Source organism: Centroberyx affinis, unplaced genomic scaffold (genome assembly GCF_046629955.1).
Source record: "Centroberyx affinis isolate AG114_WGS23_722 - 3 ecotype Tasmania unplaced genomic scaffold, CSIRO-AGI_Caff_v1 ptg000401l_1, whole genome shotgun sequence".
Taxonomy (NCBI): Eukaryota; Metazoa; Chordata; class Actinopteri; order Beryciformes; family Berycidae; genus Centroberyx; species Centroberyx affinis.
In genome coordinates, this window is record NW_027279069.1 from 282600 (window position 1) to 299101 (window position 16502).

The 16502-nt window shown below is 45.7% G+C and overlaps 1 protein-coding gene across 1 annotated transcript in view; it reads left to right on the forward strand.

The window, feature by feature from the left end:
* prkar1b (protein kinase, cAMP-dependent, regulatory, type I, beta) overlaps positions 1–16502 on the forward strand; it is a 65313-nt gene that overhangs the window by 26891 nt on the left and 21920 nt on the right. Inside the window, exon 5 of the mRNA XM_071516415.1 lies at positions 13775–13836. Coding sequence (XP_071372516.1) covers positions 13775–13836 — 62 coding nt within the window. The remainder of the gene's footprint in view (positions 1–13774; positions 13837–16502) is intronic.

Genomic DNA, 16502 nt, shown 5'->3' on the forward strand with positions numbered 1-16502 from the left:
CAAAATGCACATGCGACTGTGCACGCATGCATAGTCTCAGGCATGCACCTACCCACATCCACACAGAGTGTGCTGTTACCATGTAACAGCCCCTAGGGGGTGTTTTTGCCACACACAGATAATCCAGATATTAACTATCACTTGACTCATTGCTCCTACTAGAGTAAGCAATGGAGAACAAGGCATAGGCACTTTCCCTTGTGCTGAAGATAAACATATACATAGATACAAATGAGAACACACATGCAAAATGTTTGTTTGCGTGTCTGTGTGTGTGGGCATACACGCGCACACGCTTGTGTTTGGTGAGCCCCTGCAGACTGTCCTTCCTGGCAGTATATTGTGCATGGGAAACAGGATGTAGTGGTACTGAACGGCAGTGGATGGCTGTTTGTCTGTCTTCTCTCCCTGTTACACACCAGTCTCTTTGTCTCCTAAATTTGGGGTGAGCATTGAGGAAGTAGGACTCTCTCAGACCGTTATTGTGTGTGTGTGTGTGTATGTGTGTGTGCACGCATGATGGTTATTTGTTGGTCTTTTCCCATCATTGAGCTGGCCCGTTTCTCTGTGTGTTCAGGTGGAAGAGTAGTAGCCAACTTCCAATGAGGATGTTTGTGTGTGTGTTTATGATTTGTATTTTACGGTGGGCTATGCAATAACATCAGTCTACAGCATGAACGAGTTAGCAGGAGTCTGTTGTGTGTTGTTTAGACTATTTGTTTGCGTGTGTGTTTGTCTTTCCTGTTGCACTAATTCCCTCATTGGCTTTCTGTGTGTTCTCATCCCCGTTCTTCCTGAGATCCTGGTGGTCCCCTTTTCAAAATTCACTACTCTCGCTCTCTCTCTCTATCCGGCTCACACTCTCTCCCGATGGTGCTTTTTTTTTGCTCTGTCTCTCTCATCCCACTTTGTCTCACTCCCTCTCTCAGTCATTCATGCACATGCACATTCACATCCACACACACGCACGTCCATTCCCTCCCCCACAGTCATGTGCAGTCTCTCTCTCTCTCTCTCTCTCTCTCTCTGTCTCTCTCTCTCTCTCCTTTGCTCTCTCTCTCTCTGTCCCCTGCATGGCTTTGTGCGGCTGCCACAATGCCAGGGGCCAGGCGATGAGGTCATTCTCCACAGGAGAGCTGCAGGCCTGACTGAACCTCGACCATCCCCACCACCACCCAGCACACAGAGGACCAACAGGCTAACAGTCTCACCTCCCCCAGCCCACCACCACATCTCCAACCGCCTCAGCTCTGGACACTTCACCCGTTCACCCATACAAACCACACAACACACACACAAACATATCATGCTCATGCACATTGACCAGGCAGCATGGATGGAAAAACATACACGCACATACATGCAAGTGCACACACGTGTGTACAAAAGCACAGACACACACACACATACACATACACATACACGCAGCTGGAAACTTTTGTCCTCTCTCATACCTACTGCTCTCTTCCAACCGGTCCCCTGCTACCTCTTCCGCCCCCTGTCCTCTTTCTCTTCACTCCATTCCTGTCTCCATCCCTCTCTCCGTCCCTTTCTTCAAATAGTAATGAGTCATGCAGTGTTACTGTCTGGAGTCCTGTTAGAATGGTGTGTTCTCTCCAAACTGTCCCCCATAGTCTATACGGGACAGGTCTCCAGCTAGCTATGATTCATCCCTGCCATTTTCAGCTGCTTATACCATCACTGAGTGTGTGTGTGTGTGTGTGTGTGTGTGTGTGTGTGTGTGTGTCTGTGTGTGTGTATGTGTGGGTGCGTGTCTGTGTCCATGCACACACGTGTGCTCCTGTGTTTGCTTGTGAGTGTGCATGTGCTTGTGTGCATGCTGCCTGGCCGACATGCTTGAGCACTCTCCAAGAACGATGTGTGTATGTGTGTGTTTCTCTGCAAGCATGTACATGCATAGGCTACTGTGTGTGTGTGTGTGTGTGTGTGTGTGTGTGTGAATGGAACATTCATGAGTGTGTTTGTGTGCGTGTGTCCATGGCCGTGTGTCATGCAATAACAGAAAAAGGCTGGGAATCTGGCCTCCATTTTGGATCTGAGCAGCAGTTGGATCAAATAGCCACTGCAGGAGAGGTAGTGAATCACCTCAATCTAAATGTCTCTCACCTCATTCCAGCTGGCTCTCACAAGCTGGCTCTGACTGAATCTGACTCCTGAAAGTGTCCAGAACGTGAAAGTAAAGAGGAACAAGTGCAGAGAGGAAAGAGAAAGACAGCAAGCGCATTAGAATTTAATTACTCTTCAGGACGTGTGTGTGTGTGTGTGTGTGTGTGTGTGTGTGTGTGTGTGTGTGTGTGTGTGTGTGTGTGTGTGTGTGTGTGTGTGTGTGTGTGTGTGTGTGTGTGTGTGTGCGTGTGTGTGTGTGTCCGTGGTGTAGTGTGTACTAGTATATCTGTGAGGAAGATTGAGAATGTTTGTAACCATATATAAAGTCTCCTTTCGTGTGAATGAGTATGTAGGCTAAATGTGTGAGTGTGTGTGAGTGACAGTTCCTAATCAGTGTTTGCCCCTGCTGTGTGGACACTATGTTCCTGCAACCCTTCAGTGGCTTTATAGCTCAGCCCAGGCCTTAGCTCCAGCCGGCCCCCACAGGAGGAACGGACACTGACCGCCACTCATTAGCCTGGGACAGAATAGCCTAGCGCCCCACAGAATTGCCTGGGCCAGCCCATGGCCTCCTATTGTATACATCCCTGTCTGCTTTGTCTATGCTAATGTGACAGGTTCCAGTGCAGAGGCACGGACAACAGTCTAGCTATAGCACGTTAATTCTCCCATGACCTCTTCACTGGCTAGCGGGTCTCAATCTGCTTCAGTATCATTTAGATTAGAGCCTCTTCACCCGTTTCCATGCTGTTTAGGCTTTAATATGTGAGGTCTCAGCAAGCTGCCAAGCTATTTGCTACTGTAGTTTTTAGGCCATCATAGAGCAGCGGTTTTTCCATTAAGTTGCTAGGCTAATACTGTGAGTAGCTAGTTAGTTAGCAAAGTGATATGCTATCATAAGAGGGCTCTCAGTTAGCAAGTTGCTATAGGCTGTTCTTACTAGGGCTACACGATATATCGTTTCAGCATCGTCATTGCGATGTGCGCATGTGCAATAGTCACATCGCGGGACGTGCGATGTCAAGTAAGGCAAATTAACTCAAACACGTCATGCTACAACTTTTTTCCTGCTTGATACAAAAGGAAAACTCACACGGTTCTCATTTTCCATGACTAATCTACAAGCGAAGTCTGTCTGATATAACATAATTTACTCTGATTTAAGGGTTTGTTATAAGAGTAGCGTATATTATCTTTCCAGCTTTCGCGGCTCCGAACCGTAGTTGGGAAGCCTCTGTTGTGTTGTGTTGTGCTAGCCTATTTTAGCTTGGCCTGGCTCATAGCTGGTAACACGCTTTTTACTAAGAGTCCAGACCAACTCTGCAGTGGAGAACTGGCACTTTATTTCGGTACAGCAGCGAACATAATGCACGGCCTCTTGGTGACGTTCTAAGCTCTTTTCCCGCTAACTATGGTATCGGTGCAGGTTACCCACAAGGTCACCTTCTTAAAGGGGCAAGGCTTGATAGAGCTATTCAAGTCATTTGGTGAAAATTCCTGTATTTTTTCATATCGCAATATATATCGCAGAAAAAAAAATATTGCAATGTCAGTTTTTTCCAATATCGTGCAGCCCTAGTTCTTACAGTTAAACGACGTCTCCAGTAAGCAGCTTGTTAGCATTAGCACATTCCATATTGTTAGCACTTTCTTTGCTAGGGGCTAGCCAGTTGCCTAACACTGTCCAGGTCTGCAGGCTGCAAGTCTGATGAAGCTGTCTGTTTACAGCAGTGAAGGCGTTGCGTCAGTCAGATGTCAGCTATTGAATGTCAGCTATTTCTCTCCCCTCCATGCACCCAGTGCACCTATTACCTCACTGCCCAGGGCGCTAGTTGATGAGCTCGATACACACACACACACACACACACACACACACGTATACAGTGTACAGTTTTGCCCTTAAGCAGTTCCACAGTAGATACCTTCCTCTTCTGTCCATCCAGCCATCTATCTATCTATTCATCCTTCCCCTTCCTCACTCCTTCTGGCCCTGGGGCATGTTCAGAGTTTTCTCTCTGTCTTTCTCTATTTCTCGATGTGTGTGTGATGTGTGGTGTTGTGTAAACACCCCTCAGTGTTAACCCCTGACAAAAGACAATTTGTGCCCCGATCTGCTGCTCAAATGCTTATCTTGTCTTCTTGCGCTTGTCTTCTGTGAGGTGGGAATGAGGGGAGGGAGGGGAGAGAGGAGAGGGAAAGACATGCCCCTGGGACAGCGGCATGTTTTGTGATGTCTAGCGACGTGTCAGGATGTGTGTGTGTGTGTGTGTGTGTGAGAATGTGTGAGAGAGAAAGAGGCAGGACTCTTGGCACCTGTACAGAACGTATATTTTTCTTTAAGGGTTTTTTTTTATCTGTGTGATTGATATATAGTCTATTTGTGTGCGCTTGGTTGAATTACTCCTTTTCTCTCTCAGCAGGCTGGGTGAGGAAGTGTATCTCTCTCTCTCTCTCTTTCTCTCTCTATCTCTCTCTGTCTCTTTCTCTCATCCCAGTGACACGTCCCCTGTAGACACATCAGAGAGGTAGAGGCTTAGTCCTGTCAGCGCCTGATTCAGCCTGACCCTTTTTTCCCTGTAAGTAGAGGAAGGAGCCTGCTTTTTCCTGCCCTGGAGCAAAGAACAAGGGAGATAGGGGGTGAAGGAGGGGGGTGAGGATGGCAGTAAGAAAGTGTGAAAAAGTATGAGCGCTGAAAAGTGATCCAGGCCGACAGCACAAGACAAAAAAAAGTGTCCTAAAGTAAGACGAGAAAAAGTTTTTCAGCAAAGTTAACGGAAAGCACAGCAGCCTAATCACTAAACTTAGTAAAAGAGTGACAAACGCGAGAAGGGAGACAGAGAGAAGGGGAGAGGAGAGGAGAGGCAGCAGGGTTGGACATGTTTGCGATGTTTTGAGGCTGACATCATGGCTGTATCAGCAGGTGGTGTGTGTCGGATCATCAGGTAGGCCTGTAAAACAGCCTTGTCACGCTTAATACGCACTCAGCTCACAACAGTCCAAAAGGGGGAAGTCCGAAACATTATCGCCATTCATGCTGAGATATGGGGATTTGTATTCCCCTTTCTTAATTCTACTCAAATTTTAAAGATTCTTTTTTGGAGATACAGAGAAAATGGGGGATTTGGAGTTGGACATGAACCCACAACGCTGTCAACGCTTTAGCCCACTGAGCCAAAAGGACACCTGACTTCTGCCTATTTTACTTTGTTCTTAATTCATCCCCATGTTCTGTCATTTTGTCTCTTGCACGTCTTTATTACTTAGCTACTTCCTACTTAATGATGGTGATTTTTTTTCAAACCCAACACAAACAAACACGCAAAGCATAGCAAGTCAAGTCAAGTTTATTGATATAGCACTTAATCACTGTTAGAGTCAAAGGGCTTAACAACGCCCACATTATCAAACTGTAAGCAAAACTGATATCATACTGTTAGCATTACTTTCCCCGGAAAATCGTACAGATATTCTCTGTAATGATGATACAATGATTTAATATAATGTAAACTTACTCCAAAGATGTGATGTGGTTCACATATTTACAACTGAGATACTGCCAAGGTACTTGGTGTTTGTTGTCCTCCCTGTAACACATCCCCCCTCTCCCATCACATCCTCCTATCAACTGCTCCCTCTCTTCCTCCTTAGTCTAGTCTCGTCTTCCACTCCCATGCAACTCTGCCTTATTCATCTCACCTCCTGTTTGCCAACCTGAATCTGTGTGTGTGTGTGTGTGTTTGTGTTGGATGAGTATGTTCCAAGCAGTAGTCAGAGCCGAGGAATGAGATGCTACGGCCTCCACATCGTTATCACTGCCGTCGTTAAGATGATGGCAGGCAGTGGGAGAGGTTGTAAATGAACTTTATTAAGTGTATGTGTGTGTATGTGTGTTTATGTGCAAGAGAGTGTGAACGAGGTGTTCATTAAGCCTGGTCCGGCAGAAGGCCTAAGCTGTCTGGTATTCACCATTGTAACAAACCTCAACTGCCTCAACTGGCTGCTTCTCAACAGCACTACACTCTTCTCAGTGGAATCTCTCTCTCTCTCTCTCTCTCTCTCTCTCTTTCTCTCTCTCTCTCTTTTTCCTCACATCTAAACCCACACATCCAAGCCTGTCCTTCCCATTTCCATGCCAGCAGCATCCCAGTGTGAGGAAAACACTGGTGCCAGATACCGGGTGTGGTGAGGAGGTGATAAGGGCGCATTGCCCTCTGGTGAGGTTGGCGTTGGCAGGCTGGCCGTGTCAAAGGCGGCTCCAGCCAGTTCAGTGCCAGCCTGATATTTTATCACAGGACTAATGCTTCAATAAGGCTCAAAGGTGTCAGGAAAGCTACTGTGTCAGTTGGTCTTTACTCCAAGTGGGTTGGCCTTCCTGCTCTGTTATGCAAGGTATTTTTCCGTGTGTGTGTATGATTGTTAGTGTTTGTGTTTGTTGCAGTCACAGCTGTGTACTGTACTTGACTGACCCTGGTCTGGGGAGTCCCTCGGATATCAGCTTTTTTTTTTACCATGACACAGTCACCACAGCGACATGGGCATGGGCATCTGTTTTTTTAGATCAGTGTACTGTTCCCTTGTTCCCCTTATTTGTGGATCATAGCCTCTCTCTCTCTCTCCCTCTCTCTCTCTCTCTCTCCCTCTCTCTCTCCCACTCTCTCTCTCATGTGGTCTGACCACTGCAGTATGTGTAAATGGCAGTTTTTCCTTCAGCATGTTTTAGCAGCAGTGTACAGGTCACACAGATCACCAGTATAAACCCACTGGCCCTCAGGTGCTTTGGTAGCGCAACACACACACACACACACCACACACAAACAGACACATTCAGACACTTACACACATGTCTACACCTTGAGCCGACAGGATACATCCAGCTTTACACCCCTTATAAACCCACCAGGGCCAGGTGTGTGGGTTTAACGCAACGTGCTCCCTGCCCTCTGTTGGTTTTAAATACAACGTCCAGCATTTAACCACACACCTCACTCTAACTAGACCTTCTAAGACCTCCATGGATGCTAAAGTGAGCCCTCATTAGGTCTTGGAGACCGAACAAAAGGCCAGCCCAAGGCAGTCTAAATTCTATTAGGGATTTAAAAAGTCTTCCATGTGTAATAGACCATTGGCTTTGGCTCCTCATGAAGGAAAGTTAAAAACAGCACTAGCGTGTTTTGGCGCTTATGATCTTCATCAGGGCCGGAGCATTAGAGCCTTTAGGACCAAAGCCAAGGGCGGACTGGGAGAAGGCCAGGTGAGTTTTGGAGCAGTGAAAGTTCTCCTTCTCCTTGCCTGGCCTTGGCCTCCTCTCTCCTCCCGCGTTGTTGACCGTCCCTAAGTGGTCATTGCCACCAGTCGTAAACCCTTATGTCCACCTATAAACCCCTAGGACCACCTCTGGCCTGTATGCTTGCCTGTACACACAATACATGCCAGTTCACATCAGCTCATTAAAAAAAGCGAGACTTTTTTTTTTTGAGCTCGGGCACTTCCACTGGACACGATGAAATGCGAACACAACACCGGCAGTGGAGCAGCTTTCACTGATTTAAAAGGAAGCATTTTCTCGATGGCTGATGGTAATGTCTGACACCTGATGGCTATAGTGGAGCTTGAAGGAACAAAGTGATCTGCAGTGTATCCTGGAGTCAGGCCTAGTTGTGCTTTAAATGTGAGCAGAAAAATCTTAAAAAAAACACAATTCTAAAGCAGTATAAAGATACAAAAAGTGTTTTCGTTTGGCACCAGTTAAAATCCTAGCTGTTGTATTCTGAACTGTCCTGCCTAGTCCTATTCTTCAGCATCACCACTGAATGGTAGTGAATGGGTTCTTGGGTATTGCCTTCCTTGTTATCATTATATAAGCTTCTGTTTAGTCCTAGTAGAGGATGAGGGTGGTGATTTGGTGGTCGGGGGGGGGGGTGTTTGCGGTGTGTCTTGTCTAATCAACACAGGTCCGTGAGTCCCCCTGGGGGTCTTTCCTTGGAGTTTGGCGGCCGTTGTGAAGAAATGGGCTACAGCTGGCATGGCCTGGTGCCTCCGTTTTTCGCCTGGGCTCCAGGGAGAGACGGGGCGCGTGCCAAGGGCTTTCATGTCATAAATATCCTCCCCGAACGGCCTCAGTGCTTTATAATTATACCTCCTTCATCTCCCCTCTCTCTCTCTCTCCCTCTCTCTCTCACTCTTGCTCTCTCATACTGCTGCCTATTGTTCAACAAGACACACTGGAAAGTGTCTCCAGATGCTCTGTCTGTGGTGTGTGAGTGAGTGAGTGTCTGTGTCTGTGTTTAAGTGTGTGAGTGCATGAATGTACGTGTGTATGCATGCTTGCATGCCTGTGTGTTTGCACGTACAAGCATGTGTAATCAATGGTTTTAAGATCCAACATTTCATTGTGTCCACACCTCAGAGGTGTGAGCTGGTTGTTCCATGTGAGTATCTTTGGCCAGTAGCGCTGGACATTAAACTCTGGACATTAAACTGTACACCAGTTAGTCAGTCAGCCTCATAAAGGTGTTTTCCATCACAGTGTGATACCCATGATGAGTCACACATCAAGCTATTAAACAATTCTGTTTACCACCACCACCAGTGAAAACATAATTTATGTTTGTGTGCGTATTTTTGTGAATACATGGCACGCAGACTTCGGGTTTTTGCTATGCACATAAAGCTGACCAATCAGATCACTCAGTTCGCTCAGCAGCCACGCACCAGTACTATCTTTTGCGTCATCTGTGGCAACCTGTCTCTTAGTTGAAGTTGTTGAGAATGTGCACTATGCACTGTGGATACGGTTTGAACTATTGGTAGCATCGGTTGCAGCATAAATAAAGAAGACCTCTCTCAGGTCACCACCAACATGGGGCTCAGTGTAGGACTTCCTGACTGGCAGCCTGAGGTTTTTACCCTCTCAGGCCCATTCACAGTTCTCTGTGCCGTCTGTCCTTCGCCAGATTATTACAACCTTTTATGATGTGCTATTGATCCCTGTGGGGAAATTGTCTTTTTGCTTGCCCCCCTCTACAGGGAGAACGGAGTGCAGGGTCAGTTGATGAACAGTACTCCTGGATCTAGTATGGATTAAGTGTCTGGCTCAGTGACACTTCAGTAGGGCAGATGATTGTTGTCTCAGGTGATTGAGCATAGGCCTTCCAGTGGAAGGATGGTCTCCATAATCACCATGCCGCCCAGCTGCCTGCTGCCTACGCTATCCTACAAACACTTAGTGTACTAATCGGGTGCATATTTAGTGCTCCTAGTCTGTTTTTATATATTCCCCTAATCAGGGAATGGCGTAGACTTGTAAAACAAAGGCTATTGTTCTTATTTGCCAGAATCAGCAATCTGAATTACTATCAACCGTGGCAGCGAAAAAATATTATGGCACTTATGGCATGAAGACAGTGCCAGCCAAACCAGTGGCACAGCACTGCCAAGCCTAGACACAACTTGGAGAGCCGGGAAGTTCCCCTATGCGGTGCAGTTGTTGATTATTTTGGTTATTGCAAAACCACATCCATCCAGACGGAGAGAGCATTCTGGATGGTTTCCCCATTAAGGGCTTGTGTAACTCAACATTCTGCGGCCCATTAAGAAACACAAAGACATGGCGGCACGCCGTGCCGTTAAAGAGCCCCTTTGGTGTTAATGGCATAATGGTAGTGCAGTGTGTTGAGGTAGTAATGTAAGCAGCACACCCGCCACATTGATAAGAAGAGTCTACTGCTGAGCAAATAAACAGCTGGGGTGTAGGAGAGAGAGAGGAGGAGAGAGAAGTGCCGCCAACTCCTACCAAGAAGAACAACAAGCAACACAGCTGCAATCAGCAGGCCTGATTTCATTAATGGCTAAAATCCCCCCTGCTAACCGCGCTTTATGGGTGTTTGGGAACAATAATTTGGGTGTGACTTTGTGTTTGTGAGAGAGATGGGGGAGCACATAAACTGGTCTTCTCTCACTCTCTCACACACACACACACACTCACAGCCCGAGGTGGCAGATTTGTTAGTGTAAAGAGTTAAAAACCTAGGGATATGTTTCGGCTTAATCATTCTGACTAGCATATTTTTAGTTTTCTTCTTACTAAACTGAAGTTAACGAAAACAAGATGATGCTTTTCTTATCTCCTATCCTCCATCCTCCACATGATTCACCATAGTGATTGTCTGTGCTAAGAGGTTACTCCTAGAACTTGTCTGTATATATAATATATGTTATACATATATATATATGTATAACTTTGGCTGTATATGAACATTTGGGATGTATAGTATCAGAGATGCAATCCCTCTGCCACTTAGATTGTCCTCAGTGGAATCCATTGAATGCCCCCAACACTCACACACACGTGTGTGTGTGAGTGTGTGTGTGTTGGAGGGAGGTCTCTCCACATATCTCATCCATGACAGAAGCTTTGTGTCCCTCCCTCCCTCCTCCCCTCCTTCCCTAGAGTGAAGGTGAACTTCCTAGCCCCCTTAGAGTCTGCGGCGCCTCTCTCTCTCTCTTTCTGTCAGAACAGCACATCCATTGTTGGGCGTCTCTGCCTTTTCCTAAGGTTAGAGGGGCTACAGGTAGCGGAAAGGACGAGATTAATCACTCCATCAGAGACAGGCGGGGAGGGGGTGATAGACCGAGAGATGGGAGGAATAGGTGGGGCAGGCAGAGAATTAGAGGGAAGAAAAGGGTAATTGAGAGGAGAGAGGAAGAGAAAAAGTGATCGAGAACAGACAGGGAGGAAGTTGGAGTTGAAGAAAGGGAAAGAGAGACAGGTAGAGACGGGGGGAAGTAATTACCTGCACAAGTGTCTTTGTTGTGCTCGCCGGTGCGTCCAATGGGGAGATGGAGAGATGGAGCGATAGAAAGAGAGAGGCGGTCAAGGGTAATTACCTAGATGCAGGTTGCATGCCTTTGATCTCATCGTCATGGGGATGTGGCTCAGTCTCATGCATCCTGCTGAGCTGCCTGATGCATCATCATCATCATCATCATCATCATCACCACCAACCGTTCTCTCCCTTACAGAATCCCATCCACACGCTATGTCCAGGTGCTAGGAGCGGGACAGCAGGTGGGCACATTCCAAGATACCTTATAGTGCTGCGCTGCCTGTCTCCTGCTCTTACATCTGCATTGATTTGGAAGAAGATCAGAGTTTACATCTGTCGAATGGATTTAGATGGCATTAAGATAAGATACGCCTATTTGGTCCCAAAGAAAATCTCAATCTAACCCTATGACATTTAAGTTTTGACATGGAAATGTAATACCTTTGAGTGGGATAGTAAACTTAACCCTATTCTTATCCCCGTTGAATTGGTCTCACCCTGTAGAATTTCTCCTATCGCCAACATAATTATTTTCATGAACCACACAGTATGCTGTAGATTATATGTGACCTGAAACGAGCTACTCCAAAAGCCCCCTGAATAAACAGGCCCCATGCTGAGAGCAGGTGGTGATGTGAGGTGAGTTGTGGGCACTTCTGCAGATGTTGCCCTGACTAATAACTATCAAAGTGTGCTTGAGTGTGTGTGTCATATATGAGTGCCTGTGTTTTCATCACAAATTCCTGTGCTTGAACACGTTGAGTATTTGTTGAGTATATCGTCTGTATGATCATGCATATCTATGTGTGTTTGTTGCATATACCAGAGCGTATATAATGGAGGGTGTATCGTATATGAGAGTGCCCAGGCATGTGTGTGTGTGTGTGTGTGTGTGTTCGTCATGCACGCCTGTGCTTGCGTACTTCTAAGAGTGAGCGCGTTTGTGTACGCGTGAATCTGTTTGTGTGTGTTTGTCGCGTGTACTGGAGTGTGTGTGAGTCAGTGGCCAGCTGCAACACACAGGCCCTACCTGTGGGTTTAGTTGGCCCAAATCCACCTTCTCAAGGCTGCTTTTTATTCAGTGTCACATAAACAAATACCAGCAGAGTCAGTTCACTTCCAAACCACTCAATAACATCCTCAGATCTCTCCCCAACATCTGTTGACCTACAGTTTTACCAGGGAGGTTCAGGTAACATAACACTTTTATGTCCGTAGTGCGTACTGCGCTCTTAGAATGAGGTGTGTTTGGCTGTGTAAGCCTTTTAATTTCTAAGTGCTGCGCAGCCTGTTGTACTGTCAAGAGTGCAGAAATATTCAACACCCACACATTATTTTGTACAAACCTGTGTGTTTTCATAGGCAATATACACTCATACTCAGACAGACTGGTGCAAGCACACATGCAGTGACGCGCACACACATACACACACACACACACACACATACACACGCATAGCCGAGAACAGGCTGAAACTTGCTCCCCATTCACTCAGCAGGTCCTGTATGTCTTTGATATGCCTGACCCTCTTTTATTGTTTTTTCTATATTTCTCTATAAGACGGATGGTATGCAGCTGATTAGATAGATAAATATACCCTAAAGGTGAGAGACGGGCAGAGAGGAGGAGAGGAAGGATAGTGAGTTTTTCTCCTGTCCCGACACATCCCAGCAGTGGAACTTTAATCTGCTGAAGCTCCATGCATTTAAACGGTCCGATTAGGAACAGCCTAGCAGGCGCTTTCCCTGCCGGGCTGAAGCAGAAATTAACTGCTTAGGCGCAGCCGTCACTTTGTTTGTTTTCTCAGCGCCTCTTTCAAAAGATACACTCAGAGGTACACGCTTTGATCATGGGCTAAAACAACACACAGTCATATGTAAGCCTGTGTGCCATACTTAGAAGACGTATTAACTCAGAAAAAGAAGCTGAAGGTTTTGGATGTTGATTAATTGTTAACATCCATGTTTCATACATGGATTATAGTATTATTTACCTAGTTTTTTACCTAGTAACAGTAATTTAATTTTCACTGTTTTTACTGTCCCGAGGTAGCGACAGAAAAAATTGACTTTTATTTTTGAGCCTGATGATGGCCCGTAATTTTTGTATTCTTTGATAAATGAGGATAAAACAACCACTGTCCACTGGGCTGGATTTAATCTTGGACTCACACTAATGGACTGTATGCCTTCTCATTGGCATATTTGCCTGCTCTATGATGTTTTTTACTGACGAGAGATTGACTCCATGTCTGTGTGCCTTACTCTGTGAATAACTTGTGCCTTTGTGTTTGTGTTGGACTGAGGATGTATGCGTTGGATGGTGTATATGTATGTGTGGGTGTGTGTGTGGGTGTGTGTGTTGGTGGTTGTTCAATGGAGGGAATGGCTTCAAATGGATTGTGGGAGATGGTTGGATGTTGTTGATGATGATGAAGGAATTAGTGGTGTACACATTCAGGTGGGTTTGTGTGTGTGTGTGTGTGTGTGTGTGTGTGTGTGCGCGTGTGCGTGCGTGTGTGTGTCGGGGTCGTCCAGAGTTCCCAAGCCTGTCTCTGTGGCTACGCTGTTTGTTTGCCAGTGAATAAAGGCCTGAGATGACAGAGTTAACAGTGGTGACGGCTGCTCTTTCTTAACCCGCCATGCAGCACTTCCACATAACGCACACCGTAGTGTATGTATGTTTTTATGTATGTGTGTGTGTTTACAGGTCAGAAGAACGTCAGTAATGTAACAGGAGGTATGGTGATAATAACTACTGTCTTCTCCCTCTCTCTTGCCCTCTCCCTTCTTCCTCCTCCCTCCCTCTCTTTCTCCTTCAGTGACATATTTGATGCCATGTTCCCTGTCACACACATCGCAGGAGAAACAGTCATCCAGCAAGGTATGTGAAAACATAAACATTGTTTTCAACTGAATTTATGTGCACAATGAATCATGTGTAATATTACAGTATATCACAGTTTTAGTTTCTGCAGTAAATCATAGGCATATCACATAGGGGGCTGCACTTGAAAATTGTCTAGATGTTGCTATAAGATGTAGTAAAATAATTTTGTTCAATTCATGATTACAATATCTCGCAAAAGTAATCAGAATTATGTTAACAGCTAACCCAAACATAACAATATTGATTGATATTGAAAGCAACATTCTGACTGTGATGACACATGGTACGTTTTCTTAGATTAGATCCACTCATCCTCTTTGATGGAAAGGTAACAATTAAAACCCAAAGCCATTCTGACTGATCACCTTCATGGCCGCTACCTCAGCGAATGCATTTATTGCATTGCCACAGACTACTGGCGTTTACTTTGCTCTCTCCCTCCTTCGTTCCCTCCCTCCTTCTCTCCTTCCCTCGCTCACGCATTCCCTCCATCTGTAACAGATGTCAGGTCCCTTTTCCTCTGCCTAACCACAGTCGTCAAACCCTCCATTCTAGACACCCATAGGCTTTGAAGGAACACAGAGCCTAACAGGGCCAGACTGTATTTTTCCGGTGCCCCCCCCCTCCAAACCCCTATCAAACACAGACACAGACACACTTAACCACATATTTAAAAAGCTGGGATCACGCATTCTCACAGACAAATGTGCACTTTCAGATAATGTTGTGTTCATGCTCACAGCACCATATAGGTGACACTGTGCCGCTGACGCTCGTACACATACATGCAGGCATCCTGTCGGCACTCGGACACACACGCAAACACACACTCTCGCTCACACACTCGCTCAGTTACCCCCACCTCCCCTTGAGACAGCATCCGGGAGTGTATCAGTCCTAATTTGGTGATAATGAGTCTAGCTAGCTTTGCGGCCCCCCAGTCCCAGACAGCCCATTGTTATATACAGTACAGAGTATGGTATACAGTATATACAGCGCTGATGTCACTGCTAATGTCTGGACTACTGTACAGCTTCAGGAGACCGCCCTGCCACTGGCCACTCACACACTATTTAGACACAGCTAGGAATTATCGAGTGTGTAGCTCGAGTTGTATTTATACAAAGGGAGAATTTACTCTATCATAACATGCAAAATGGAGTGTATGGATTTTTTTCTTTGTAATCTATTTTGTAATGTAATATATCGTGTTGATTTCATTTGCTGTCTCTGAGATGTATCCAGTATTACAAGCATAATCACATTCACTCTTTGGCATGGGGAATATTTAGGAAAAAATGGCTTAAAGGTATTATTCCAAATTTGGAATACCACATGAAAAATCACTTTTGAAAAATGAATGTGTTGGTGTCTGTGTTTAGCTTGACTGGCGCACCAGCCTTGTGGGTGAAAAACACCTTTGGAAGCCAAGGATGCAACCCATGTTTTGCTTTTGAGCGCAGCCAAAGAACCTTAGCAGTGCTTGTTACAATTAGCTTGTGTTGAAATAAGGCCGCACTGTGGGGTTGAGTACACCAGCCTGTGTGTGTGTGTGTACGTGTACGTGTATGTGTGTGTGTCCTGGTCAAATATTTGCCTGCACTCTCAGGCTCAGGGGGATTGGAAGGGCGCGAAACAAAGGCTTGAGAGCCGAAGTGATAAAAGACAGGAAGAGTAGAAGAATAGAGAGACAGAGTGAGAGGGATTGGAAGAGAGATAGATGAGATGAAAGAGAGAGAGAGGCAGATAGCGGAGGGCCAGGTTGCAGCAGGTTGTCTGCGTGTGATTGTGTGTGTGTGTGTGTGTGTGTGTGTGTGTCTGGGGTCTCTGCTGGGACAGACCATCAGACAGACATGGAGCGTTGTGTGTGACAAATAGGCCTATATGATTAACGAGCACTCTCCACTCAGTATTAATTAGCCGTGTGAACTCCTGTGAACTTTACACACAGGGCGCGCTGGTCCTTTCAACTCCTCAGGTGAACACACACACACACACACACACACACATACACACCCTCACTTAATAGCAGCAAAACATACACATACTCACATACTTGTGTCATGTACACACATGCACCATTACACACTTGTTCCTCTGAATGGGGCTTTAGCACACTGCATTTATATCTGCAAGGAAAGCTTTATAATGCTCATCCATGTGGCTGTCAGTCTTTTTTGATTATTTCCTCTGAGCCCCATGTAACAGATAGCATAATTAAGATGGGGCATTATTAGAAGACTTAATTAGCTGAAACTGAATATGTCTCCCCATGTAATATGGTGTGTGCATGTGCAATTGTGGACCTATACTATGTGTGTGTGTGTTTGTGTGTTTGTGTGTGTGTCTTCCTGCACGAGTCTGTGTTTTGCATGCTACCTCTTCTACATTTAAGTTATTTGATGCAGTTTATCACAGTGCCCTGGATTTTATCACTGGAGATAAATACATTTCACACTCATCATTGTGACTTATATCACAAGAGAAATTCGTTATGCATTATATTTATCTATAAGGCTCTACTTCTGAAGGGTGTACCTCACATCTCTACTGTCTTTTAAATCGATTAATTATGGTACCAGATCACAAGGACTGGTTAGTTTGAAATACCCCATGTGTAATTCTGAACTTGGTAAGACCGGTTTCTCATACTGTGCACC